General features: G+C 43.4%; 1 protein-coding gene across 1 annotated transcript in view; it reads right to left on the bottom strand.

Annotated features, from left to right (window-relative positions):
* LOC121582603 (voltage-dependent N-type calcium channel subunit alpha-1B-like) overlaps positions 1–26,127 on the bottom strand; it is a 206,301-nt gene that overhangs the window by 35,065 nt on the left and 145,109 nt on the right. The window contains exons 26-35 of the mRNA XM_045213246.1: positions 23,308–23,404; positions 22,277–22,437; positions 21,199–21,336; positions 16,313–16,514; positions 15,043–15,207; positions 12,167–12,277; positions 9,477–9,560; positions 8,278–8,280; positions 7,948–8,064; positions 5,484–5,549 (exon numbers count right to left, since the gene is read on the bottom strand). Of these exons, the coding sequence (XP_045069181.1) occupies positions 5,484–5,549; positions 7,948–8,064; positions 8,278–8,280; positions 9,477–9,560; positions 12,167–12,277; positions 15,043–15,207; positions 16,313–16,514; positions 21,199–21,336; positions 22,277–22,437; positions 23,308–23,404 (1,144 nt within the window). The remainder of the gene's footprint in view (positions 1–5,483; positions 5,550–7,947; positions 8,065–8,277; positions 8,281–9,476; positions 9,561–12,166; positions 12,278–15,042; positions 15,208–16,312; positions 16,515–21,198; positions 21,337–22,276; positions 22,438–23,307; positions 23,405–26,127) is intronic.

The following is a 26,127-nucleotide window of genomic DNA, read 5'->3' as shown; positions in this document are numbered from 1 at the left end:
GCAAAAATCCCAGAACCGTACGGGGGGACCTAGTGAATGACCTGCAGAGAGCTGGGACCAAAGTAACAAAGCCTACCATCAGTAACACACTACGCCGCCAGGGACTCAAATCCTGCAGTGCAAGACGTGTCCCCCTGCTTAAGCCAGTACATGTCCAGGCCCGTCTGAAGTTTGCTAGAGTGCATTTGGATGATCCAGAAGAGGATTGGGAGAATGTCATATGGTCAGATGAAACCAAAATAGAACTTTTTGGTAAAAACTCAACTCGTCGTGTTTGGAGGACAAAGAATGCTGAGTTGCATCCAAAGAACACCATACCTACTGTGAAGCATGGGGGTGGAAACATCATGCTTTGGGGCTGTTTTTCTGCAAAGGGACCAGGACGACTGATCCGTGTAAAGGAAAGAATGAATGGGGCCATGTATCGTGAGATTTTGAGTGAAAACCTCCTTCCATCAGCAAAGGCATTGAAGATGAAACGTGGCTGGGTCTTTCAGCATGACAATGATCCCAAACACACCGCCCGGGCAACGAAGGAGTGGCTTCGTAAGAAGCATTTCAAGGTCCTGGAGTGGCCTAGCCAGTCTCCAGATCTCAACCCCATAGAAAATCTTTGGAGGGAGTTGAAAGTCCGTGTTGCCCAGCGACAGCCCCAAAACATCACTGCTCTAGAGGAGATCTGCATGGAGGAATGGGCCAAAATACCAGCAACAGTGTGTGAAAACCTTGTGAAGACTTACAGAAAACGTTTGACCTGTGTCATTGCCAACAAAGGGTATATAACAAAGTATTGAGAAACTTTGGTTATTGACCAAATACTTATTTTCCACCATAATTTGCAAATAAAATCATAAAAAATCCTACAATGTGATTTTCTGGAATTTTTTCTCATTTTGTCTGTCATAGTTGACCTGTACTTATGATGAAAATTACAGGCCTCTCTCATCTTTTTAAGTTGGAGAACTTGCACAATTGGTGGCTGACTAAATACTTTTTTTCCCCACTGTATATATATATATGTATGTATGTGTATATATATATATATATGTACAGTGGGGAAAAAAAGTATTTTGTCAGCCACCAATTGTGCAAGTTCTCCCACTTAAAAAGATGAGAGAGGCCTGTAATTTTCATCATAGGTACACGTCAACTATGACAGACAAGTTGAGGAAAAAAAATCCTGAAAATCACATTGTAGGATTTTTTATGAATTTATTTGCAAATTACGGTGGAAAATAAGTATTTGGTCACCTACAAACAAGCAAGATTTCTGGCTCTCACAGACCTGTAACTTCTTCTTTAAGAGGCTCCTCTGTCCTCCACTCGTTACCTGTATTAATGGCACCTGTTTGAACTTGTTATCAGTATAAAAGACACCTGTCCACAACCTCAAACAGTCACACTCCAAACTCCACTATGGCCAAGACCAAAGAGCTGTCAAAGGACACCAGAAACAAAATTGTAGACCTGCACCAGGCTGGGAAGACTGAATCTGCAATAGGTAAGCAGCTTGGTTTGAAGAAATCAACTGTGGGAGCAATTATTAGGAAATGGAAGACATACAAGAACACTGATAATCTCCCTCGATCTGGGGCTCCACGCAAGATCTCACCCCATGGGGTCAAAATGATCACAAGAACGGTGAGCAAAAATCCCAGAACCGTACGGGGGGACCTAGTGAATGACCTGCAGAGAGCTGGGACCAAAGTAACAAAGCCTACCATCAGTAACACACTACGCCGCCAGGGACTCAAATCCTGCAGTGCAAGACGTGTCCCCCTGCTTAAGCCAGTACATGTCCAGGCCCGTCTGAAGTTTGCTAGAGTGCATTTGGATGATCCAGAAGAGGATTGGGAGAATGTCATATGGTCAGATGAAACCAAAATAGAACTTTTTGGTAAAAACTCAACTCGTCGTGTTTGGAGGACAAAGAATGCTAAGTTGCATCCAAAGAACACCATACCTACTCTGAAGCATGGGGGTGGAAACATCATGCTTTGGGGCTGTTTTTCTGCAAGGGACCAGGACGACTGATTCGTGTAAAGGAAAGAATGAATGGGGCCATGTATCGTGAGATTTTGAGTGAAAACCTCCTTCCATCAGCAAAGGCATTGAAGATGAAACGTGGCTGGGTCTTTCAGCATGACAATGATCCCAAACACACCGCCCGGGCAACGAAGGAGTGGCTTCGTAAGAAGCATTTCAAGGTCCTGGAGTGGCCTAGCCAGTCTCCAGATCTCAACCCCATAGAAAATCTTTGGAGGGAGTTGAAAGTCCGTGTTGCCCAGCGACAGCCCCAAAACATCACTGCTCTAGAGGAGATCTGCATGGAGGAATGGGCCAAAATACCAGCAACAGTGTGTGAAAACCTTGTGAAGACTTACAGAAAACGTTTGACCTGTGTCATTGCCAACAAAGGGTATATAACAAAGTATTGAGAAACTTTGGTTATTGACCAAATACTTATTTTCCACCATAATTTGCAAATAAAATCATAAAAAATCCTACAATGTGATTTTCTGGAATTTTTTTTCTCATTTTGTCTGTCATAGTTGACCTGTACTTATGATGAAAATTACAGGCCTCTCTCATCTTTTTAAGTTGGAGAACTTGCACAATTGGTGGCTGACTAAATACTTTTTTTCCCCACTGTATATATATATATGTATGTATGTGTATATATATATATATATGTACAGTGGGGAAAAAAAGTATTTTGTCAGCCACCAATTGTGCAAGTTCTCCCACTTAAAAAGATGAGAGAGGCCTGTAATTTTCATCATAGGTACACGTCAACTATGACAGACAAATTGAGGAAAAAAATTCCAGAAAATCACATTGTAGGATTTTAATGAATTTATTTGCAAATTATGGTGGAAAATAAGTATTTGGTCACCTACAAACAAGCAAGATTTCTGGCTCTCACAGACCTGTAACTTCTTCTTTAAGAGGCTCCTCTGTCCTCCACTCGTTACCTGTATTAATGGCACCTGTTTGAACTTGTTATCAGTATAAAAGACACCTGCCCACAAGCTCAAACAGTCACACTCCAAACTCCACTATGGCCAAGACCAAAGAGCTGTCAAAGGACACCAGAAACAAAATTGTAGACCTGCACCAGGCTGGGAAGACTGAATCTGCAATAGGTAAGCAGCTTGGTTTGAAGAAATCAACTGTGGGAGCAATTATTAGGAAATGGAAGGCATACAAGACCACTGATAATCTCCCTCGATCTGGGGCTCCACGAAAGATCTCACCCCGTGGGGTCAAAATGATCACAAGACCGGTGAGCAAAAATCCCAGAACCACACGGGGGGGACCTAGTGAATGACCTGCAGAGAGCTGGGACCAAAGTAACAAAGCCTACCATCAGTAACACACTACGCCGCCAGGGACTTAAATCCTGCAGTGCCAGACGTGTCCCCCTGCTTAAGCCAGTACATGTCCAGGCCCGTGCTAGAGTGCATTTGGATGATCCAGAAGAGGATTGGGAGAATGTCATATGGTCAGATGAAACCAAAATAGAACTTTTTGGTAAAAACTCAACTCGTCGTGTTTGGAGGACAAAGAATGCTAAGTTGCATCCAAAGAACACCATACCTACTCTGAAGCATGGGGGTGGAAACATCATGCTTTGGGGCTGTTTTTCTGCAAGGGACCAGGACGACTGATTCGTGTAAAGGAAAGAATGAATGGGGCCATGTATCGTGAGATTTTGAGTGAAAACCTCCTTCCATCAGCAAGGGCATTGAAGATGAAACGTGGCTGGGTCTTTCAGTATGACAATGATCCCAAACACACCGCCCGGGCAACGAAGGAGTGGCTTCGTAAGAAGCATTTCAAGGTCCTGGAGTGGCCTAGCCAGTCTCCAGATCTCAACCCCATAGAAAATCTTTGGAGGGAGTTGAAAGTCCGTGTTGCCCAGCGACAGCCCCAAAACATCACTGCTCTAGAGGAGATCTGCATGGAGGAATGGGCCAAAATACCAGCAACAGTGTGTGAAAACCTTGTGAAGACTTACAGAAAACGTTTGACCTGTGTCATTGCCAACAAAGGGTATATAACAAAGTATTGAGAAACTTTTGTTATTGACCAAATACTTATTTTCCACCATAATTTGCAAATAAATTCATAAAAAATCATACAATGTGATTTTCTGGATTTTTTTTCCTCATTTTGTCTGTCATAGTTGACGTGTACCTATGATGAAAATTACAGGCCTCTCTCATCTTTTTAAGTGGGAGAACTTGCACAATTGGTGGCTGACTAAATACTTTTTTTCCCCACTGTATATATGCAAGAAAAAAAAGAAAAAAACATATGGGGGATTGGAAGTGATGCAGACAATTACATTGATGAAAGTTACAATCTATCTGCAATATTAAAGCTGATCTACCCCCTAATAAAATTTTTTATAAAATAAATAAAGACCATAAGCAAATAGGTAAACTAGGATAATACTAATGAGTTTATCAGGGTGATATTTCCACAAATTTACAGGTATTTACCTTTCCATGGTAGCAAGATCTTATCTATTTTTGCTAACTTTCTATTAAAATATATTGGAGTGAGATCATTTATTTCATTTGGGATATGTATTCCGAGTATATCCACATCACCATCAGACCATTTTATTGGTAAACTACATGTTAATGTAAAATGTTAATTTTTTAGTGATCCAATACGTAATATTGTACATTTATCATAATTTGGTTGTAATCCAGGGAGGTTAGAAAATGTATCTAGATCCTCTATGAGGCTGTGGAGGGATTCAAGTTGTGGATTTAAAAGAAAACATGAATCATTACATTTACATTTACATTTACATTTACGTAATTTAGCAGACGCTCTTATCCAGAGCGACTTCATCAGCGTACAATGACACCTTTGTTTTTAAGTCCTGGATTTCTAATCCCTTGATATTATTGTTGGATTTGTTGCACTACCTTTGATAAATGCACTATATAGGGAATAGCGTGCCATTTGGGATGCACAGATAGTCCTGATAATAACAAAGAGACAGATAAGCTTCTGTTATCTCCCTGTTTAATTGGGAAGTGAAGTTTGTCACTCATGGTGGGGGGTGTCCTGATCCAACCCTCCCTCCGGGGCTCTGTAGTCATTATACAGCATCTCATTATACAGTATCGCTGATTAAATGAGGGCTCTTTTACCGGAAGACACAATTACCATTGATTTACAATGCCATGCTAATCTAGTGGATGGCACGCACCCCCATTGTGCATACAATTGACCAGATTTGCTGCCACATAGGCTTCCTTTTAAATGAGCAATCAACTTTAAAGATTGGATCCATTTGTTTAAGAGGAGAGCCAGGTTCTCTGTGTCTCTCCCATAGAGCAGAAGCTATTGACATTCTCTTTATGATATATAACATAGTTCAGCATAGTCATTGTCACTGGACGTGTGTGTGTGTGTGTGTGTGTGTGTGTGTGTGTGTGTGTGTGTGTGGTACGGCTCACCTGCATGCCGATGATGGCATAGATGAAGAAGAGCATAGCGATGAGGAGGCAGACGTAAGGTAGGGCCTGGAAATAGAAAACACAAACCGAGAAGTTAACAGCCCAGTAAGGTTTAATAGTCTTATTTATGGAGCAGAGCAGCCAACTTGACCCACGGGGTTGATTTCCTTTATCACATATTTATAAGGCTACACATTAATCATAATTAATGAGCTACCTTTTAACACTCTTCAGCAACTCTTCATTTTCATTGGGGCTTAAAAGCGCTCACCACCCCACATTTAACCTGCTATCAAATTAACTATTATTGGCAATGCCCTTGTTCTCTCTATGACAAAAGCTCCATAGAACAAACCACTTCTCTAAGACTCCAAATAAACATCAATATCACTCCAAATGCCATTAAAGGGATACTTTGGGATTTTGGCCATGATGCCCTTTATCTACTTCCCCAGATTCAGTTGAACTTGTCGATACCATTTTTATGTCTCTGTGTACATTATGAAGGAAGTTAGAGGTCGTTTCGCGAGCCAATGCCAAACTCCCTCTAACTTCCTTCATAATGGACACAGAGACATAAAAATGTTATCCACGAGTTCATCTGAGGAAGTAGATAAAGGGCCTCATTGCCAAAATCCCGAAGTATCCCTTTAAGTACAGTGGGGGAAAAAAGTATTTAGTCAGCCACCAATTGTGCAAGTTCTCCCACTTAATAAGATGAGAGAGGCCTGTAATTTTCAGACAAAATGAGATTTTTTTTCCCAGAAAATCACATTGTAGGATTTTTTATGAATTTATTTGCAAATTATGGTGAAAAATAAGTATTTGGTCAATAACAAAAGTTTCTCAATACTTTGTTATATACCCTTTGTTGGCAATGACACAGGTCAAACGTTTTCTGTAAGTCTTCACAAGGTTTTCACACACTGTTGCTGGTATTTTGGCCCATTCCTCCATGCAGATCTCCTCTAGAGCAGTGATGTTTTGGGGCTGTCGCTGGGCAACACAGACTTTCAACTCCCTCCAAAGATTTTCTATGGGGTTGAGATCTGGAGACTGGCTAGGCCACTCCAGGACCTTGAAATGCTTCTTACGAAGCCACTCCTTCGTTGCCCGGGTGGTGTGTTTGGGATCATTGTCATGCTGAAAGACCCAGCCACGTTTCATCTTTAATGCCCTTGCTGATGGAAGGAGGTTTTCACTCAAAATCTCACGATACATGGCCCCATTCATTCTCTCCTTTACACGGATCAGTCGTCCTGGTCCCTTTGCAGAAAAACAGCCCCAAAGCATGATGTTTCCACCCCCATGCTTCACAGTAGGTATGGTGTTCTTTGGATGCAACTCAGCATTCTTTGTCCTCCAAACACGACGAGTTGAGTTTTTACCAAAAAGTTCTTTTTTGGTTTCATCTGACCATATGACATTCTCCCAATCCTCTTCTGGATCATCCAAATGCACTCTAGCAAACTTCAGACGGGCCTGGACATGTACTGGCTTAAGCAGGGGGACACGTCTGGCACTGCAGGATTTGAGTCCCTGGCGGCGTAGTGTGTTACTGATGGTAGGCTTTGTTACTTTGGTCCCATCTCTCTGCAGGTCATTCACTAGGTCCCCCCGTGTGGTTCTGGGATTTTTGCTCACCGTTCTTGTGATCATTTTGACCCCACGGGGTGAGATCTTACGTGGAGCCCCAGATTGAGGGAGATTATCAGTGGTCTTGTATGTCTTCCATTTCCTAATAATTGCTCCCGCAGTTGATTTCTTCAAACCAAGCTGCTTACCTATTGCAGATTCAGTCTTCCCAGCCTGGTGCAGGTCTACAATTTTGTTTCTGGTGTCCTTTGACAGCTCTTTGGTCTTGGCCATAGTGGAGTTTGGAGTGTGACTGTTTGAGGTTGTGGACAGGTGTCTTTTATATTGATAACAAGTTCAAACAGGTGCCATTAATACAGGTAATGAGTGGAGGACAGTGGAGCCTCTTAAAGAAGAAGCTACACGTCTGTGAGAGCCAGAAATCTTGCTTGTTTGTAGGTGACCAAATACTTATTTTTCACCATAATTTGCAAATAAATTCATTAAAAATCCCACAATGTGATTTTCTGGAGAAAAAAAATCTCAATTTGTCTGTCATAGTTGACGTGTACCTATGATGAAAATTACAGGCCTCTCTCATCTTTTTAAGTGGGAGAACTTGCACAATTGGTGGCTGACTAAATACTTTTTTCCCCCACTGTATACACAAAAGCTAAAAAATATGCCCTCATTTTATTTCCTTATATCCCCTTACAGTTCAATCTATATGCTTACGGTTATTACAAAATAATGAATCAGCCTACTTTCATTCAATTCACTACAATTGATCAGATGAATACCATGTAACTCTCAACTCAAGACTCCATGTTGAGTAGGCAGGGGTCAAACCTCAGGGTCAAGGGTCAGAGGTCAGGGGTCAGTGACTCACCTTGAAGGACTGGACAAAGGTCCATAGCAGGATGCGAATGGTGTAGCCCTGTCTCAGCAGCTTGATGAGCCTGGCCGCCCTGAACAGCCTCAGGAAACTCAGGTTGATCAGCTTGTCCTGCAGGAGGAGACACACTGGCCATTCAAACTGGTCCTGGATCAGATCTGGGTTACACTCAGAATGGCTGAGGTTAACAAGGGGGCTCAGTGAAGCAGTGGTCAAATTTCAGTGAAGAGTATCTACCTATCCATTTATGTATGATTTATGTATGATTCAGACTGGCTGCCAAGGGAATGGTCAAAAGCAGCGGGAACAAGAAAAGACACTTACCGTCTAGAGAGGCCCAGAGTGTCAGAGAGGGTGGCACAGGCGCCAGCAAAGAAATAGCAGAAGATGGAAACACAGCAAGAGAAAGAGAGAGAAAACCAGAGAGCGAGAGAAGAAAAAGACAGTCATGTGGAGAGAAATCCCACACAAAGGGAGATTTCTTCCACAAAGAGAGTTAAATAGTAAACGGACTACTCCAATCCACTTCAGTGTTACTGTGCTGCAATCTGCACAGAGGCTTTACCCATTTCAAACTCCGCCTGCCACTCCGGTCTGTCCCCCAGCTCCATACTAATCGATCCAGCAGGAGAGACTGACTGCTCAGTCCCGGCAGGCAGCCGGGGCCAAACTTCCTGCCATCCAGGACCTCTATACCAGGCGGTGTCAGAGGAAGGCCCTAAATATTGCCAAAGACTCCAGCCACCCTAGTCATAGACTGTTCTCTCTGCTACCGCACGGCAAGCGGTACCAGAGTGCTAAGTCTAGGTCCAAAAAGCTTCTTAACAGCTTCTACCCCCAAGCCATAAGACTCCTGAACAGCTAATCAAATGATACCCGGACTATTTGCATTGTCCCCCACCACCTCTTTTTACGCTGCTGCTACTCTCTGTTTATTATCTATGCATAGTCACTTTATCTCTACCCACATGTACATATTACTTAAATTACCTTGACTAACCTGTGCCCCCGCACATTGACTCTGTACCGGTACCCCCTGTATATAGCCTCACTACTGCTATTTTACTGCTACTCTTTAATTATTTGTAATTTTTCAATTTTTCTTCTTTTTTATATTTACATATCTATTTTTTAATTAACACTTATTTTTCTTAAAACTGCATTGTTGGTTAAGGGCTTGTAAGTAAGCATTTTACTGTGAGGTCTACACCTGTTGTATTCGGCGCATGTGACAAATACAATTTGATTTGATTTGATTTGATATGATGCTGGCTTCCACTGATTACCTCACCACCAGCACTGTAACTTGGATAAACGTCATGAAAACATCCTCATTCAAGGAGTAAATGTATTATGAGTGAAGACATACAGGCACGACCGCATATAGGAGAATCGCAATGTCCTGATTCATTTTGTAAATTGCCATATCTTTTTGCCATATAAGAAGTTGTATGGGCACACTGTCCTGAAGCAGCTCTTACATAAAGTAAGATATTGTATAGGGACATGGTAGCAGCACTTACCTTAATCTCTGTGACCAAGATGTCCGTGATACTCCCCAATACTGTCACAAAGTCAAACACGTTCCAAGCTGCCTTCAGGTAATTCTGCAAACAGAGGAAGAGAGAGGAAGAAAGAGAAAGCGAGAAATAGAGGGAGCGAGCGAGAGAGGGGGGAGAGAGAGAGGGGGGTGGGAGGGAGAGGGGGGAGGGAGGGAGAGGGATAAAGAGGTTTTACTGTCATTGGTACCAAACTCTTGCTATTTAAATGCTTTCCTTAGGCCACGCTCTACAGAGCATGTCTTCTAAGCTCCTCAAATGAGGCAGCTTTTAATGAGTTGCTTTGAGTTTCATTAAAAGGCCATCCAATATTTAGCTACAGTGTGTCACTCACTCCCTGACACACACACACAGATTCTAAACAGTCTTTCAAACAGTGGCACAGACCTCCTAAGACAGACAGGCCAATCTGTCAGGTGGCATGGCAGTGAGCATATGCTCCTCCTGGGGAGCATAGCAATTTGAAAAGCAGGGGGTTTAAAACTACATAGGTGCCCGGAGAGAGAGAGAGAGGCCCATCCATCTGGGCTAAGTGCTGAACAGGTGGAGGTAAGTGGCGTGTGAGAAAAGCCATTTGATAAATGAGCCTGGGGATGAACTGTGGATGAAGCTAGAGATGAAGCGCCTCGCCGAGGGGCCAGACGGCCCGGCACTGCCTGGGAGATTTATTTGTCCCTCCCTCCATCCTACACCTCTGCTTTACCTTCCCACCCTCATCCCCTCAACTGAAGCTGTTGTATCATCCCCAACACACACCTCTCCTCCCCGGTGGCTCTTGCTGAAGGCTTGTCAGCCTACCCTCATCCAGCCTACCCCTCGCCATCCATCAACCTTCCAACGTTTTCACAAAGGCTCTTTATCAGTCTCTGTCCTGATTTCCCCATTTCTCTATCTCTGCTTCTCTGTCTCTCTTTCCCACCCTGGTACTCAAACTAATCATCTACAGTGGGGAAAAAAAGTATTTAGTCAGCCACCAATTGTGCAAGTTCTCCCACTTAAAAAGATGAGAGAGGCCTGTAATTTTCATCATAGGTACACGTCAACTATGACAGATAAAATGAGGAGAAAAAATCCAGAAAATCACATTGTAGGATTTTTTATGAATGTATTTGCAAATTATGGTGGAAAATAAGTATTTGGTCAATAACAAAACTTTCTCAATACTTTGTTATATACCCTTTGTTGGCAATGACACAGGTCAAACGTTTTCTGTAAGTCTTCACAAGGTTTTCACACACTGTTGCTGGTATTTTGGCCCATTCCTCCATGCAGATCTCCTCTAGAGCAGTGATGTTTTGGGGCTGTCGCTGGGCAACACGGACTTTCAACTCCCTCCAAAGATTTTCTATGGGGTTGAGATCTGGAGACTGGCTAGGCGACTCCAGGACCTTGAAATGCTTCTTACGAAGCCACTCCTTCGTTGCCCGGGCGGTGTGTTTGGGATCATTGTCATGCTGAAAGACCCAGCCACGTTTCATCTTCAATGCCCTTGCTGATGGAAGGAGGTTTTCACTCAAAATCTCACGATACATGGCCCCATTCATTCTTTCCTTTACACGGATCAGTCGTCCTGGTCCCTTTGCAGAAAAACAGCCCCAAAGCATGATGTTTCCACCCCCAAGCTTCACAGTAGGTATGGTGTTCTTTGGATGCAACTCAGCATTCTTTGTCCTCCAAACACGACGAGTTGAGTTTTTACCAAAAAGTTATATTTTGGTTTCATCTGACATTCTCCCAATCCTCTTCTGGATCATCCAAATGCACTCTAGCAAACTTCAGACGGGCCTGGACATGTACTGGCTTAAGCAGGGGGACACGTCTGGCACTGCAGGATTTGAGTCCCTGGCGGCGTAGTGTGCTACTGATGGTAGGCTTTGTTACTTTGGTCCCAGCTCTCTGCAGGTCATTCACTAGGTCCCCCCGTGTGGTTCTGGGATTTTTGCTCACTGTTCTTGTGATCATTTTGACCCCACGGGGTGAGATCTTGCGTGGAGCCCCAGATCGAGGGAGATTATCAGTGGTCTTGTATGTCTTCCATTTCCTAATAATTGCTCCCACAGTTGATTTCTTCAAACCAAGCTGCTTACCTATTGCAGATTCAGTCTTCCCAGCCTGGTGCAGGTCTACAATTTTGTTTCTGGTGTCCTTTGACAGCTCTTTGGTCTTGGCCATAGTGGAGTTTGGAGTGTGACTGTTTGAGGTTGTGGACAGGTGTCTTTTATACTGATAACAAGTTCAAACAGGTGCCATTAATACAGGTAACGAGTGGAGGACAGAGGAGCCTCTTAAAGAAGAAGTTACAGGTCTGTGAGAGCCAGAAATCTTGCTTGTTTGTAGGTGACCAAATACTTATTTTCCACCATAATTTGCAAATCAATTCATAAAAAATCCTACAATGTGATTTTCTGGATTTTTTTTTCTCAATTTGTCTGTCATAGTTGACGTGTACCTATGATGAAAATTACATGCCTCTCTCATCTTTTTAAGTGGGAGAACTTGCACAATTGGTGGCTGACTAAATACTTTTTTTCCCCACTGTATTTTCCCAAAAAGGACAACTTGAGTGATTCCAAAATTAGTCTACAGTCGATTTTCCAAAATGCTTGGATAGATAGTGACCATGTGCAGTAATGTATGAAGAGATGGAGGCTCACCAGTGGTCCGAAAGCGATGATCTTGAGGATGCACTCTAGTGTGAAGAGAGCTGTGAACACAATGTTCAGGTACTTCAGCATGGCCTCGTACAGCTCCGGAGCACCGTGAAACTGAAGGCAGAGGTCAGAGGTCAGGCAAAGGTCAGGAAGATGTCAATCAGTGGTCAACATTAATTCCCTTTGAACATGAGGAAATGATAATGGGCATGTCCATTTCCAATTTCATACAGACAGACCATTGTAATACTTGTTAAAGTTATCCTTCCCCTCTTTCTTCATCTTTCTGTCTCTATCTGTCACACAGTGTGTGTGTGTGTGTGTGTGTGTGTGTGTGTGTGTGTGTGTGTGTGTGTGTGTGTGTGTGTGTGTGTGTGTGTGTGTGTGTGTGTGTGTGTGTGTGTGTGTGTGTGTGTGTGTGTGTGTGTGTGTGTGTGTGCGCGCGCATGTGCATGTGTGTCTTTGTGTAAAACACTGTCCCTGATTCATTGACCGGTAATTAACAAACACGTTTAGTATCGCCAGACCTCCACGCATACCAGCTGCATACAAACTGCTGATGCGTTCTTTTGGAATATCTACATTAATTAAAAACATATAAAAATTATAATAAATCAATTTAATATACACCATCACAATAAATCCATTATTTATTTTAGTCAGGTCTAAAGAAACATTATTATTTGAAGAAAATATATTTCAGAAGAACAGAATATGAGTTGGCCTACTGTATGTTATCTGGCTATGCTCCATGCCATAGGCTGTAGGCTTGTTCCTTTAGCTGACAAGATATGCTTATAAGTTCCGTGCCATTATTTTATATTATATGATTTTATAGTAAGAAGAATATAATTGAACTTAGCTGAATAAAATAGAAAGGATATTTTTCCCATTCTGGAGCGAGTGCACATATGAAGTTGTGAGTAAAAGTGATAATTTGAAAAAAGGTCCTATATGTTAGATTTTTAGTTATTTGGCAACTTTGGTTTTGAATGTTACAAACCTTAGAATGTCTTAGAAAGCAAAACATATATGGGCTGCATGGTGCGACTTTAGGCTATTGATTATATGTTCCTTGCCTCAGGCTGCACAGCTGTTCTCTCATCAAGTGATCATATTTTCACCCATCAGACTATTCTCAATTTAATCTTCTCTTTACTATGTAAAATTAGTTTTGATTTAGAATGGCCCATTATCAAAAGGGCAGGAACAGGGGCAGCGGAAAAAATATATGTCATCTGTATGCACTCGAATAGCGAATGGAGGCCTCGCGCTTTCCCCGCCGGTCCGGTAGGCTACTTCGGTTTTATAGTGGAGCTGTACTTAATATGAGTAGCTGAGAAATAAATATAACAACACTTATTTCACTTCATGCATCAACCACTGTTTGAGGAGCATGTTCTCGCTGCTCTCCAACCTCGTTCCTGCAGCTACCAATTGCTTAATTTGGGAAACCAAGTGAATGAAATATGTTCGGGAACATCAACAGTAACATGTTTTCGCAACAAAACATATTTCACTAAACTGTTGACAGCCCGTCTGCACGCTCGAGAAAGGAATAAAGGAGAGAGAGGAGGAGATGGAAACGCATAGTGGTGAGATATTCTGTATAGCTAAAGATAAAGATAATAATAATTTTGGAGCATAACATAAGGTAACCAGTCCATCCAGTATGCATAATAATACAGTTCACACTCAAAAGGCGATTACTCAGATTTGTTTAATTTTGGAGTATAGGCTAGACCAATTATGTACCCAAGACATCTTTAAACGTTTGATGTTTTTCTGCCATGGGTAATATGCGGTAGGCTATGTGGTATAACGGCACGATCATCATTTTAATTCAGATTTATTTTTAGGCTTGGGCTCATAAGCCTATGCATAAGCTCTTATATGTTTTTGGGTGTTTTGAATTAATCATCACCTTAGAAAGTGCTGCCCATTTCTTTGTGTTAGTCTTTGAAACAACATCCACAACAACCATGTTTTACACTCAGTTTCAACCTGTTGTTGAACTTCTTTCTTCAAATTGATCATCACAGTGAGGTGAGTTTTAAAAGCACAATACTGTTTTGATGAAAAGTGTTTGTTATTTTTGATTGCATTTGCATTGGCGTCAGAATGGTTAGAGGGACAATAGTGCCCTGACTACCAGGCCATTAGGACCTGTCAGTCGTTAGCAAGTTGGGTATGTCCAGAGTGCTTAAAAGGAGATTACCGTGACTCAACAGTCATGTGGATTTTTACTGTGGTCATGATTCATGACTGCCGGATTGGCGGTAATATGGTCACCGCAACAGCCCTATCCCTCAGTCTGACAGACATGTACAGGTCTATACCTGCAGATAAGCCAGATGGCTCAGCCATGTGGTTAAGGGCATTAGCAACAGAGAGGCTGCTCTCAAAACTAGCTTGTACATCAACAACAAATAAGTTCAATGTATCCATCCAAATTATACTGATTACCTGTGCCAAAACCCTCTCCCAAAGTTATCCCGCTCAAGGTAAAAATGTCCCCTTACAACAGATCTAGGATCAGATTTCCCAACCCCCAAATCATTCATTAGAGTTAGAGTTATGACAAACGATCTGACCCTGTGTCAGTGATCAAGGGCAACTTGCTATGCTTATATCCAGTTATAGGTTGTGTTCCAGGCTGACTTCATAGCAGACGATAAAGTTGCATCAACCAATGGTTGTGTGCCACATTATTGACTGTGCAGTGGGGCATCCAATTGCTATTATGTGTATAGTTATCCAGTCATTCTGAGATATGGCATGCGTCTACAATGTAGTCAGCCTGGAACGCGACCATTGTTTCTACAATGGACACATGCAATATGTCACAGCGCCCCTGGTGTGTGGGAAGCATCACTGACCTTCATCATCAGCACCACAGTGTTGAGTGCGATCATGGTCATGATGGAGTACTCAAAGGGCGGCGACACCACAAACTGCCACATCTTATACTGGAACGACTGCTTGTCTGCCGGCATGTAGCGCGTCAGAGGCTTGGCGTTGATGGCAAAGTCGATACAAGCTCTCTGTGTTGGAGGAGGGGGAGGGGAAGAAAGAAAGAAAGAAAGAAAGAAAGAAAGAAAGAAAGAAAGAAAGAAAGAAAGAAAGAAAGAAAGAAAGAAAGAAAGAAAGAAAGAAAGAAAGAAAGAAAGAAAGAAAGAAAGAAAGAAAGAAAGAAAGAAAGAAAGAAAGAAAGAAAGAAAGAAAGGTGGGAGGGAGTGAGGGGGGGAACAAAGTGCATAAAAAACTGTATTAGATTGTAAGAGTTTGTGAAACTCACTCACTCATCTCCCTAATCAGATCTGATATTGTTCAAACACTGATTATCAACATAAAAAAGGACCATTGTACAATCAAATGAAAAAGATCGAAGGCTGAACTAACGTCCGATAAGTGCTGGCAACACAACAGTTTCCAGGAGTGTTTAATATCCCGAGACAAGGCTGCAAAAGCAGTTTACAGACAAGAAACACAAATGCTGCGTCCCAAATGGCACTCTATTCCCTATATAGTGTACTGCTTTTGAGCCCATAGGGCTCTGGTAAAAAGTAGTGCACCATAAAAGGGAATAGGGTGCCATTTGAGACATAGCCAGTGAAACTCAGTGATGTAGGAAATAGAGATACAGCTGGATAGACTGGGCTGGTTGCTCCTCCTGAGGATTGCTGTTCTTTTGTGTTGACGCCTTTTGAGGGAAACAACAGTCTAGCAAGGAAATCAACTGAAATATATCCACAGGTGCTCTGAAAAGTATTGAGATATCTAACACTGGGCCGGTTTCAACAGAGGAGAGGCAGAAATGACTTTGCCTTCTATTAATAACGGTCTGTGCACGTCTCAACAAAAAGTGAGTTACCTCCTACTGGGTGCTAGGCAACTAGGTGAGAGTGTGTCTGTTCTCTGTGTGTGTATGTGTGTTTTTCTCTCTGCTTGTGTATGTGTGTGTCTCTCTGTGTACGTGTGTGTATATCTCTCTCTGTGGTCCAGCGTGTGTTCAAACAGCATACTGTGCCTTGTTCTTCTCCAGTCTACAACCTGACACGGTCTTGTCTCCCGGCTCCTGGAAGGTGTGTGTGTTGTGTTGTGTGTGCCTGCGTGCGTGCGTGTATGTGTGTGTGTGTGTTTGTGTACCTCGTTCTTCTCCAGACTACACTCTGACATGGCCTTGTCTCCCTGCTCCTGGAAGGTGATGATGATCAAAGCCACGAAGATGTTGACGAAGAAGAAGGGAAAGACCACAAAGTAGACCACATAGAAGATAGAGGTCTCCATACGGAAGCCTGGGCTGGGACCCTCGTCCTCATAGGTGGCATCCACAGAATGCTTTAGGACCCTGGAGAAAACAGGTGAACAGGAGGGTGAATTTGCCCCTAGTGGCTGACCTTGGGTCAGTTTTGTATTTTTCCCACTATGGTTGAAGTAAGGATTTGGGTAGGGCAAGCTGATCCTAGATCTGTACCTAGAGGAAACATCACCCGAAGCTACACAAACATGAGGCAAGGCCAATGACACTAAACTAAGAAGACAAACATGCAACTATTATGTACAGCCCTCTAACCAATTGTACTATTATGTGTGTTTTTCCGCGTTATTTGTAATTTATTCTGTACATAATATTTCTGCCATCGTCTCTTATAACCAAAAAGAGCTTCTGGATATCAGGACAGCGATTACTCACCTCGTATTGAACAACGATTTTTTCTTCAACAAGTCGGACGCAAAGGATATCCTACAGACACCCGACAAGGCCCAAATCCCCGTCATTCGCATGAGAAAGAGACGGAGATATCGTGGACGTAGGTCGGGATGCCTTGTAAGGATCCGACGGTGAGCGAGTAAACTGCCTCTTCCATCAATCCTATTAGCCAATGTTCAATAAATTAGATGACCTAAGATTACGGTTATCCTACCAACGGGACATTAAAAACTGTAATATATTATGTTTCACCGAGTCGTGGCTGAACGACGACATGGACAACATACAGCTAGCGGGCTATACGCTACATCGGCAGGATAGAACGGCTGACTCCGGTAAGACAAGGGGTGGCGGTCTGTGTATATTTGTAAACAACAGATGGTGCACAAAATCAAATACTAAGGAAGTCTCAAGGTTTTGCTCGCCTGAGGTAGAGTATCTTATGATAAGCTGTAGACCACACTATTTACCAAGATAGTTTTCATCTATATTTTTCATAGCTGTCTATTTACCACCACAAACCAATGCTGGCATTAAGATTGCACTGAATGAGCTGTATAAGGCCATAAGTGAACAGGAAAATGCTCATCCAGAGGCAGCGCTCCTAGTGGCCGGGGACTTTAATGCAGGGAAACTTAAATCAGTTCTACATAATTTCTACCAGAATGTTAAATGTGCAACCAGAGGAAAAAAAACTCTAGACCACCTTTACTCCACACACAGAGACGCATACAAAGCTCTCCCTCGCCCTCCATTTGGCAAATCTGACCATAACTCTATCCTCCTGATTCCTGATTATAAGCAAAAACTAAAGCAGGAAGCACCAGTGACTCGGTTAAAAAAAAAGTGGTCAGATGATGCAGATGCTAAGCTACATGACTGTTTTGCTAGCACAGACTGGAATATGTTCCGGGATTCTTCAGATAGCATTGAGGAGTACACCACATCAGTCACTGGCTTCATCAATAAGTGCATCGATTACGTCGTCCCCACAGTGACCGTATGTACATACCCCAACCAGAAGCCATGGATTACAGGCAACATCCGCACTGAGCTAAAGGGTAGAGCTGCCGCTTTCAAGAAGCGGGACTCTAACCCGGACGCTTATAAGAAATCCCGCTATGCCCTCCGACAAACCATCAAACAGGCAAAGAGTCAATACCGGACTAAGATTGAATCGTACTATACCGGCTCTGACACTCGTCGGATGTGGCAGGGCTTGAAAACTATTACAGACTACAAAAGGAAGCACAACCGCGAGCTGCCCAGTGACACAAGCCTACCAGACGAGCTAAATCACTTCTATGCTCGCTTCGAGTCAAGCAACACTGAAGCATGCATGAGTGCACCAGCTGTTCTGGATGACTATGTGATCACGCTCTCCGTAGCCAATGTGAGTAAGACTTTTAAGCAGGTCAACATTCACAAGGCCGCAGGGCCAGACGGATTACCAGGACGTGTACTCTGAGCATGTGCTGACTAACTGGCAAGAGTCTTCACTGACTGAGTCTGTAATACCAACATGTTTCAAGCAAACCACCATAGTCCCCGTGCCAAAGGACAGTAAGATAACCTGCCTAAATGACTACCGACCCGTAGCACTCACGTCTGTAGCCATGAAGTGCTTTGAAAGGCTGGTCATGGCTCACATCAACACCATTATCCCAGAAACCCTAGACCCACTCGAATTTGCATACCGCCCCAACAGATCCACAGATTATGCAATCTCTATTGCACTCCACACTGCCCTTTCCCACCTGGACAAGAGGAACACCTACGTGAGAATGCTATTCATTGACTACAGCTCAGCATTCAACACCATAGTGCCCTCAAAGCTCATCACTAAGCTAAGGATCCTGGGACTAAACACCTCCCTCTGCAACTGGATCCTGGACTTCCTGACGGGCCGCCCCCCAGGTGGTAAGGGTAGGTAACAACACATCTGCCACACTGATCCTCAACACGGGGGCCCCCTCAGGGGTGCGTGCTCAGTCCCCTCCTGTACTCCCTGTTCACCCATGACTGCATGGCCAGGCACGATTCCAACACCATCATTAAGTTTGCCGACGACACAACAGTGGTAGGCCTGATCACCGACAACGATGAGACAGCCTATAGGGAGGAGGTCAGAGACCTGGCCGTGTGGTGCCAGGATAACAACCTCTCCCTCAACGTGACCAAGACAAAGGAGATGATTGTGGACTACAGGGAAAAAAAGAGGACTGAGCACGCCCCCATTCTCATCGACGGGGCTGTAGTGGAACAGGGTGAGAGCTTCAAGTTCCTTGGTGTCCACATCACCAACGAACTATCATGGTCCAAACACACCAAGACAGTCGTGAAGAGGGCACGACAAAGCCTATTCCCCCTCAGGAGCCTGAAAAGATTTGGCATGGGTCCTCAGATCCTCAAAAAATTATACAGCTGCACCATCGAGAGCATCCTGACTGGTTGCATCACCGCCTGGTATGGCAACTGCTCGGCCTCCGACCGCAAGGCACTACAGAGGGTAGTGTGTACGGCCCAGTACATCACTGGGGCCAAGCTTCCTGCCATCCAGGACCTCTATACCAGGCGGTGTCAGAGGAAGGCCCTCAAAATTGTCAAAGACTCCAGCCATAGTCTGTTCTCTCTGCTACCGCACGGCAAGCGGTACCGGAGCGCCAAGTCTAGGTCCAAAAATCTTCTCAACAGCTTCTACCCCCAAGTCATAAGACTCCTGAACAGCTAATCATGGCTACCCGGACTATTTGCACTGCCCCCCCCACCCCCTCCCCATCTTTTTACACTCTGTTTATTATTTATGCATAGTCACTTTAACTCTACCCACATGTACATATTACCTCAACTACCTCAACTACCTCAACTAGCCGGTGCCCCCGCACATTGACTCTGCACCGGTACCCCCCTGTATATATAGCCTCCCTACTGTTATTTTATGTTACTTCTGCTCTTTTTTTCTCAACACTTTTTTGTTGTTGTTTTATTTTACTTTTTTAAATTAAAAAATAAATGCATTGTTGGTTAAGGGTTGTAAGTAAGCATTTCACTGTAATGTCTACACCTGTTGTATTCGGCGCATGTGGCCAATACAATTTGATTTGATTTGATTTATGTTAAGTGTGTAATAGTTTTTTTGTATACAGCAGTATTGTGTGACCAAGACAATTTCCCCCCAGGAGACAATAATCCTATCCTAACTAGCTTAATTGTTTTAGTCTATACATAAAGCACTATGGCAGCCATCGCAGGGAGGGCACAGAAGAATATGTGTTGTACAAGCAGGCTGTGGGGAAAAAAAGCCATACATTTACTGGAACAAAACATGTTCAATATTCATCTGTCATCTCCCATAACTGAGTACAGTGTTGTTCGAATATGATTAAAACAGATGAGCAGTAAATATGTGTAAATAAAACTAAAAACACTGATGTTTAGAATATATTCTGACATATTCATTTCTGAGAATACCAAGAAGAGCTGTGACATTCCTTCTCAAGCCCTATTCACTGGGTCACAGGGAACAGAGCCATTTTGATTTAAAGATTAATCTAACGGCTAGTTTGCTCTTTTTACATGATATCGTGTAGCCCTTGTTAAACCATGTATTTGGGGTAATGGTTTCCTTGAGGAAGGAGATGTGGCGAGAGAGAGAGAGAGAGAGAGAGAGAGAGAGAGAGAGAGAGAGAGAGAGAGAGAGAGAGAGAGAGAGACGGAGAGAGATGATGAATGACTGACTAGCTGAGGAGAGCATTTAAGACACTGTGGTGTCCTCAACTCCAACCCTAGTCAGGTTCTACATGCCATAAATTAGTGCTAATGATGAGGGACATCTCACTGACTAGCGCTATCTCCTCCTGAACATTCCCTCAGCACACGCACGCCATTACGCACGCTTGTACACACACACACACACCTCTCCCACTGGATTTCACCCTACCTAGCCTCACCCCGAGAGCATTTATTTTCCCCACATCATTGGCACTTTGGCCTTTGGAATGGATGTCAAATGGGATGCTCGTCTTGTAAAGGACACTGTGTACATTAAATAGGGGTCAATGGACCCGACAGGAACCCTCTCGTCTGCCTGGGATTATCCGGGAAGCTGATTGGCTAGCTGGTGGTTATGTGAATAGGTGATGTGTAGGTGATTGGCTGGCCTGTATTTCTCTTTGCAGTTGATTGGTTAGCTAGTCTGTGGTTATGTGAGTAGCTCATTACCAGTGATTGGCTAGCCTGTGGTTATGTGACTAGGTCCTTACTGGTAATTGGCTGGCCTGAGCTTCTCTCTGCAGCTGATTGGCTGGTGTGGGCTACTCACATTGGCCAGCCCTCCCCGGTGGAAACGGTGAAGAGGGTGAGGAAGGCCCACAGCACGTTGTCATAATGGAACTCATACTTCCTCCACTCACGATCCTGGGCCGCCACTTCATCACGGTCATAGTCCAGAAACTTACCCCTGATGAACGATGGAGAGAGAGAGAGGGGGAGAGAGAGGAGAAAGACAGACAGAAAGAAACAGAGAAAGAGAGTAGCACAGTATCATATTATTATCTTGTAGGTAAATTGGCACGAGCTATGTTCACCCTTACAACAACAAAAAACTTTACATGTGAAAAGATGGTGTTAACATTTTGCAGTAGCTATAATTCCACTGGTGGAATTAAGGTGACCACATCTAAAAAGCCCAAATGCGAGACAGGGGAAAGATTTTGCGGGACATTCGCGGAACAATGGACAGAATAAAAATGTTGGGGGCAGGTTAATGGATCACGTTCAAATGGCGACATAGTTCTGCTGTATGAAGGTCACTGGCTGTTAAAGGGGCAATCCTTAGTTGCTACATATATTTTTGGACTTATAAATGAATCACATGAATCCATTGATTCTTGAAGAATATAACGTACAAATGTCTCATGAGCTTAGTTTAACTGTCGTACCCCATCAGCACACAAAATATACGCTTGTTTTACTCCAATGTTTGTAAACAAAGTAAATGTAAACAACCATTGTATAGCCTAAAAACACTACAATGTTGATATCATGGATGGTCAGTCCTTGCATCTATAACGTAGTCTATGGATTTGAGAGTGGTTGCATGCCACTGAAGCTAAGCAGTGTCTCCCTGGATGGGAGACCAGATGTAGCTGGAAGTTGTGAAAAATAAACAGGTGAAAAATGAATCGCACATGAGGGGAAAACACATGAAATATTCACATGTGAAACTTCACGTGTCTGACTCATGTAAATAAATAAAATTAAAAAATATATATATTTAAAAATATATATTCACATGACATTTTTCAGGTGATTTGTTCACACACGACTTTGTCATGTTTCTTTTTTGTAAGAGCATATCCAATACCAGTCAGTGTCAATACTGTGAGTGTGTAGTGTACCTGCAGTCCTTCTCCAGACCTTTAGACTCGTCGGTGCAGTAGAAGAACTTGCCCTTGAACAGCTGCACGGCGATCACAGCGAAGATGAACATAAAGAGCATGTAGACGATGAGGATGTTGAGCACGTTCTTCAGAGAGTTCACCACGCAGTCAAACACAGCCTGAAGGGGACACACACATACACATCAATACAGCCACACACAAACACATACACACAATCACGCAAACTCATTGGCATGCATGTGAACACCCATCTGCACACATACACACACACACAGTCTCTACGCAGCACTCTGTTGATCAGTTTGTGGTTTGAATGACTGTGTCTACCTGTCATGGCATGTATGCAATCTGCCCAATGAATATGTATCAGCAGGGATGAATGAGACAGTAAATCACAGAGCTGCTCCCTGATGTAAGGTATTTTTACCTTCTAAAGACAACATGTCACTCAGTCCAGGTATCTAACTGTATAAGAGTGGTTAGCTCTGGTCCAGTGCGTTATGTGCAGCTTGCTGACGCTGAGCCTTCAGCCTCAGCAAGCAGCATGTAGCGCCCTGGACCAGAGCTAGGGAGTAGTAGGTCTTACCTCCCTGCCAGCCCTGATCTATCTCAATCATCCCATCAATTACTTTAACAGGATAGGCTGCTATTTGGTCTGATCAACTACCTTCCACACATCAATTACTTTGGTCTAGTCTTTGTGAGACAAGATCGGAGCTGGGGCCCTGATAAGAGTGAGACATATTTGCATTTTTCTCATTTGTCACCGGGCAGAGGATGATAAACTGGTATATGAAGATAGACACTGGGGATATCAGTCATTACATCACGCCCACCTCTTCTCTCCCACTGATGTGATTAGCTTATTAGCTTATATCTCATACAATCACTTGGGAGATCTTTAATCCACTGGCTGCTGCTGCAATTTCTGTGTGTGTGTGTGTATGTACGTTCGTGAGTGCATCCGTATATGTTTGTTTGACTTGTAACAGGTCATGGTGGAGTTAACAGGTGACAGATGTAGCTACCTTGAGTTTTGGCAGTCGTTTGATGGTCTTCAGAGGCCTTAGAACTCGCAGCACCCTGAGAGACTTGATGGTGTTGATGTCCTTGCCTTTAGTTCCCCTGCACAGAGCAAGCCCGCAGTTAGTGACTAGAGACAAAACAAAAGGAAAATGGGCATTCTGCTGTGGCCCACAGGCTCTCACCACTACCGTACCTTCTGTTCTGTCACACACACACACACCCCCCAGAGAAGGTTGGTGGGAGGAGCTATAGGAGCATGGGCTCATTGTTGGAATGGAATAAATGGTACAGAGTCAAACGTGGTTTCCATGTGTTTGATACCGTTCCAGTTATTCCATTCCAACCATTACAATGAGCCCGTCCTCCTAAAGCTCCCCCCACCAGCCTCCACTGACACACACACACACACACACACACACAGTATTCACTAAACTCTCTCCCTCCACACATGTATAAATCAAATATCCCTCCATCCGTGCAGTTACAAGTTCTAGTAAGGTATACTCAGCAGTTAGTCGAGTACAGTACAATAGAGTTAGTAGAGTACAGTAGAGTACAATAGAGTTAGTAGAGTATAGTAGAGTATAGTAGAGTACAATAGAGTTAGTAGAGTACAGTAGAGTATAGTAGAGTACAATAGAGTTAGTAGAGTACAGTAGAGTACAATAGAGTTAGTAGAGTACAATAGAGTTGGTAGAGTATAGTAGAGTACAATAGAGTTAGTAGAGTATAGTAGAGTACAATAGAGTTAGTAGAGTACAATAGAGTTGGTAGAGTACAATAGAGTACAATAGTTGGTAGAGTACATGCATGTGAGTGGATGGGTTATTCTACAGAAACATACCTACACACGGCAATAGGACTATTGAATCACATTTTAAGAGCAATTCCAAAGTGTTTCTATACAGGGAGCATTCACATAATAGGACAAAGGACTACAATACACTATCCACTGGTATTTCTGTAGAATAACACAGACATACACAGTGGTAGAAAAATATACAAAGAAACATGCCCTGAGTCAGGGACAAGCTTCTTTGCAGGAACCACTTCTGTCCTAGCCATTAGCGCTGCTCTTGCTACAGTTGCGGGTTACAATAATTTAGAACCTGTTAGCGACAATATACAGTACCATCCTCAGGAGCCAGAAGGATTGGTCAAAGACAGTGAGTGTGGCGTCAATACAATAATCTACCAGTCACATTGACAAACTGTGGCTGTCCATTACTCTCACCATGGTATATTCTGTTTGTGTGTTTATTATAAGTTTACATACTTTATTGTGTGTGTGTGAGCTTGTGTGTGTGTTTGAGCGTGTGTGTGAGCATGTCTAGTGTGTGTGTGTGTGTGTGTGTGTATGGTCATAGCTCCTCGGCAGGTTGATAAGGCCTGCGGCTCCACACTCATCTGTAGAGAGCTCTCTAGGGTGCATCTCTCCCCCCTCTTTCCCGCTCTCCCTCCTCCTCTCTCTCCGCTCACTCAGGCAGAAATCAGTCAGTCCTCTCTGTCCATCAATATGGATGAAGCTGGAGCTTCTAAACTCAGTGTGAAATAAGGCCCAGACAGCCAGTGGAGGAGGACTAAGTGGCTCCAAAGAAGAACTGACTACTGGAAGTTGTAACCCGTCCATGATTCTGCTAGAGGGGATGAGAGAGTAACCATGCCTTTCCACTCTCAGTGGAGCACTGTGCAATGTACTGCACTATACAGTTTGGAATCATGACTTGAGGTGCATACTGAACTGAAGTACACACCTCATACTTTGGAATAAATTACACACTGCCGTCAACGGAAGATTGGCATGTAAACTGGAGCTATACAGTATGTATTCTGCACCCATCTCAAGGACTGAACCCATAATGAGTTAGTCTACTTGTATTCAGTGGACACAACTACCTTAGTAACGAGAGAAAACAGAATCATGGTTCCACACAGAATGGGCGTGTTTACTTTTTTTTACCCAATGGGAGCTTTAGGTCTAATACACTTGCATGCAACAGTCATGCTCTGAAGATCTGGTTACCCTGGCATGCAATCTGGTAAGTCAACCCCCGCCCGCGTCAATCCAGGGTCTCAACACATCTAGATGGCGAGTGAACCGTTCACCAATAGCTTTCAGAAGAGCCGTGGGCAGGAAGGATGGATGTGTGTGTGTGTGTGTTCACATTAAGTAGCTCAGATCAGCCCTGATATGCCTTGTGTGTGCAACTGCAGCAGCCAGACGCGAGGAGGTTATACTCGGTCACCATGACTACAGCCTTATTGGCTGCCCCTTTCCGAGAGAGAGCGCACATCATTTCCTGTTTACAGATGGGAGATCTGTCTTCCAATAATCTGCCTCCCAGTAGAACATGAGCATTACTCTCAACCTTCTGCTCTCTCTGTTGTTTCCACCCAGAAACATGATTCACTCTCCCTGATCTGCCCTTCTCACTAACTCCTTCACTATTTAAGATTATGCTCATTAAGGATGTTTGTATGTGAATTGTGACTTTCTGATGACACAGTATGTTTGTAACTATGCACAGTATAAACATATGAATATTGATTTGATATACTGTAAGTCTAATTCCAACTGTAAATGTTGGCATTGTACAACTGTCCTTTACTTTGGCATGTCGGCACACAATGGCAACAAGAGACAGAGTTGAATCTGATCAGTGATTGTCTTCTGAAAGCTACCGGGAAGAGTCTCCAATGGTTCCTCATTGGGACTGGGCTTGGTTCACTGAGAGAGTAATAGGTGGAATGGGTATCCCGCCCGGTGCAGCAGAGAGAGTGAGAGCATTGGAACGCGATGGAGGAGGTTGATAGGGGAATGT

The sequence above is a fragment of the Coregonus clupeaformis genome, unplaced genomic scaffold (genome assembly GCF_020615455.1).
Source record: "Coregonus clupeaformis isolate EN_2021a unplaced genomic scaffold, ASM2061545v1 scaf0094, whole genome shotgun sequence".
Taxonomy (NCBI): domain Eukaryota; kingdom Metazoa; phylum Chordata; class Actinopteri; order Salmoniformes; family Salmonidae; genus Coregonus; species Coregonus clupeaformis.
Note: the sequence above shows the minus strand (reverse complement) of the source record. Positions and strands in the feature narration are given on the sequence as shown.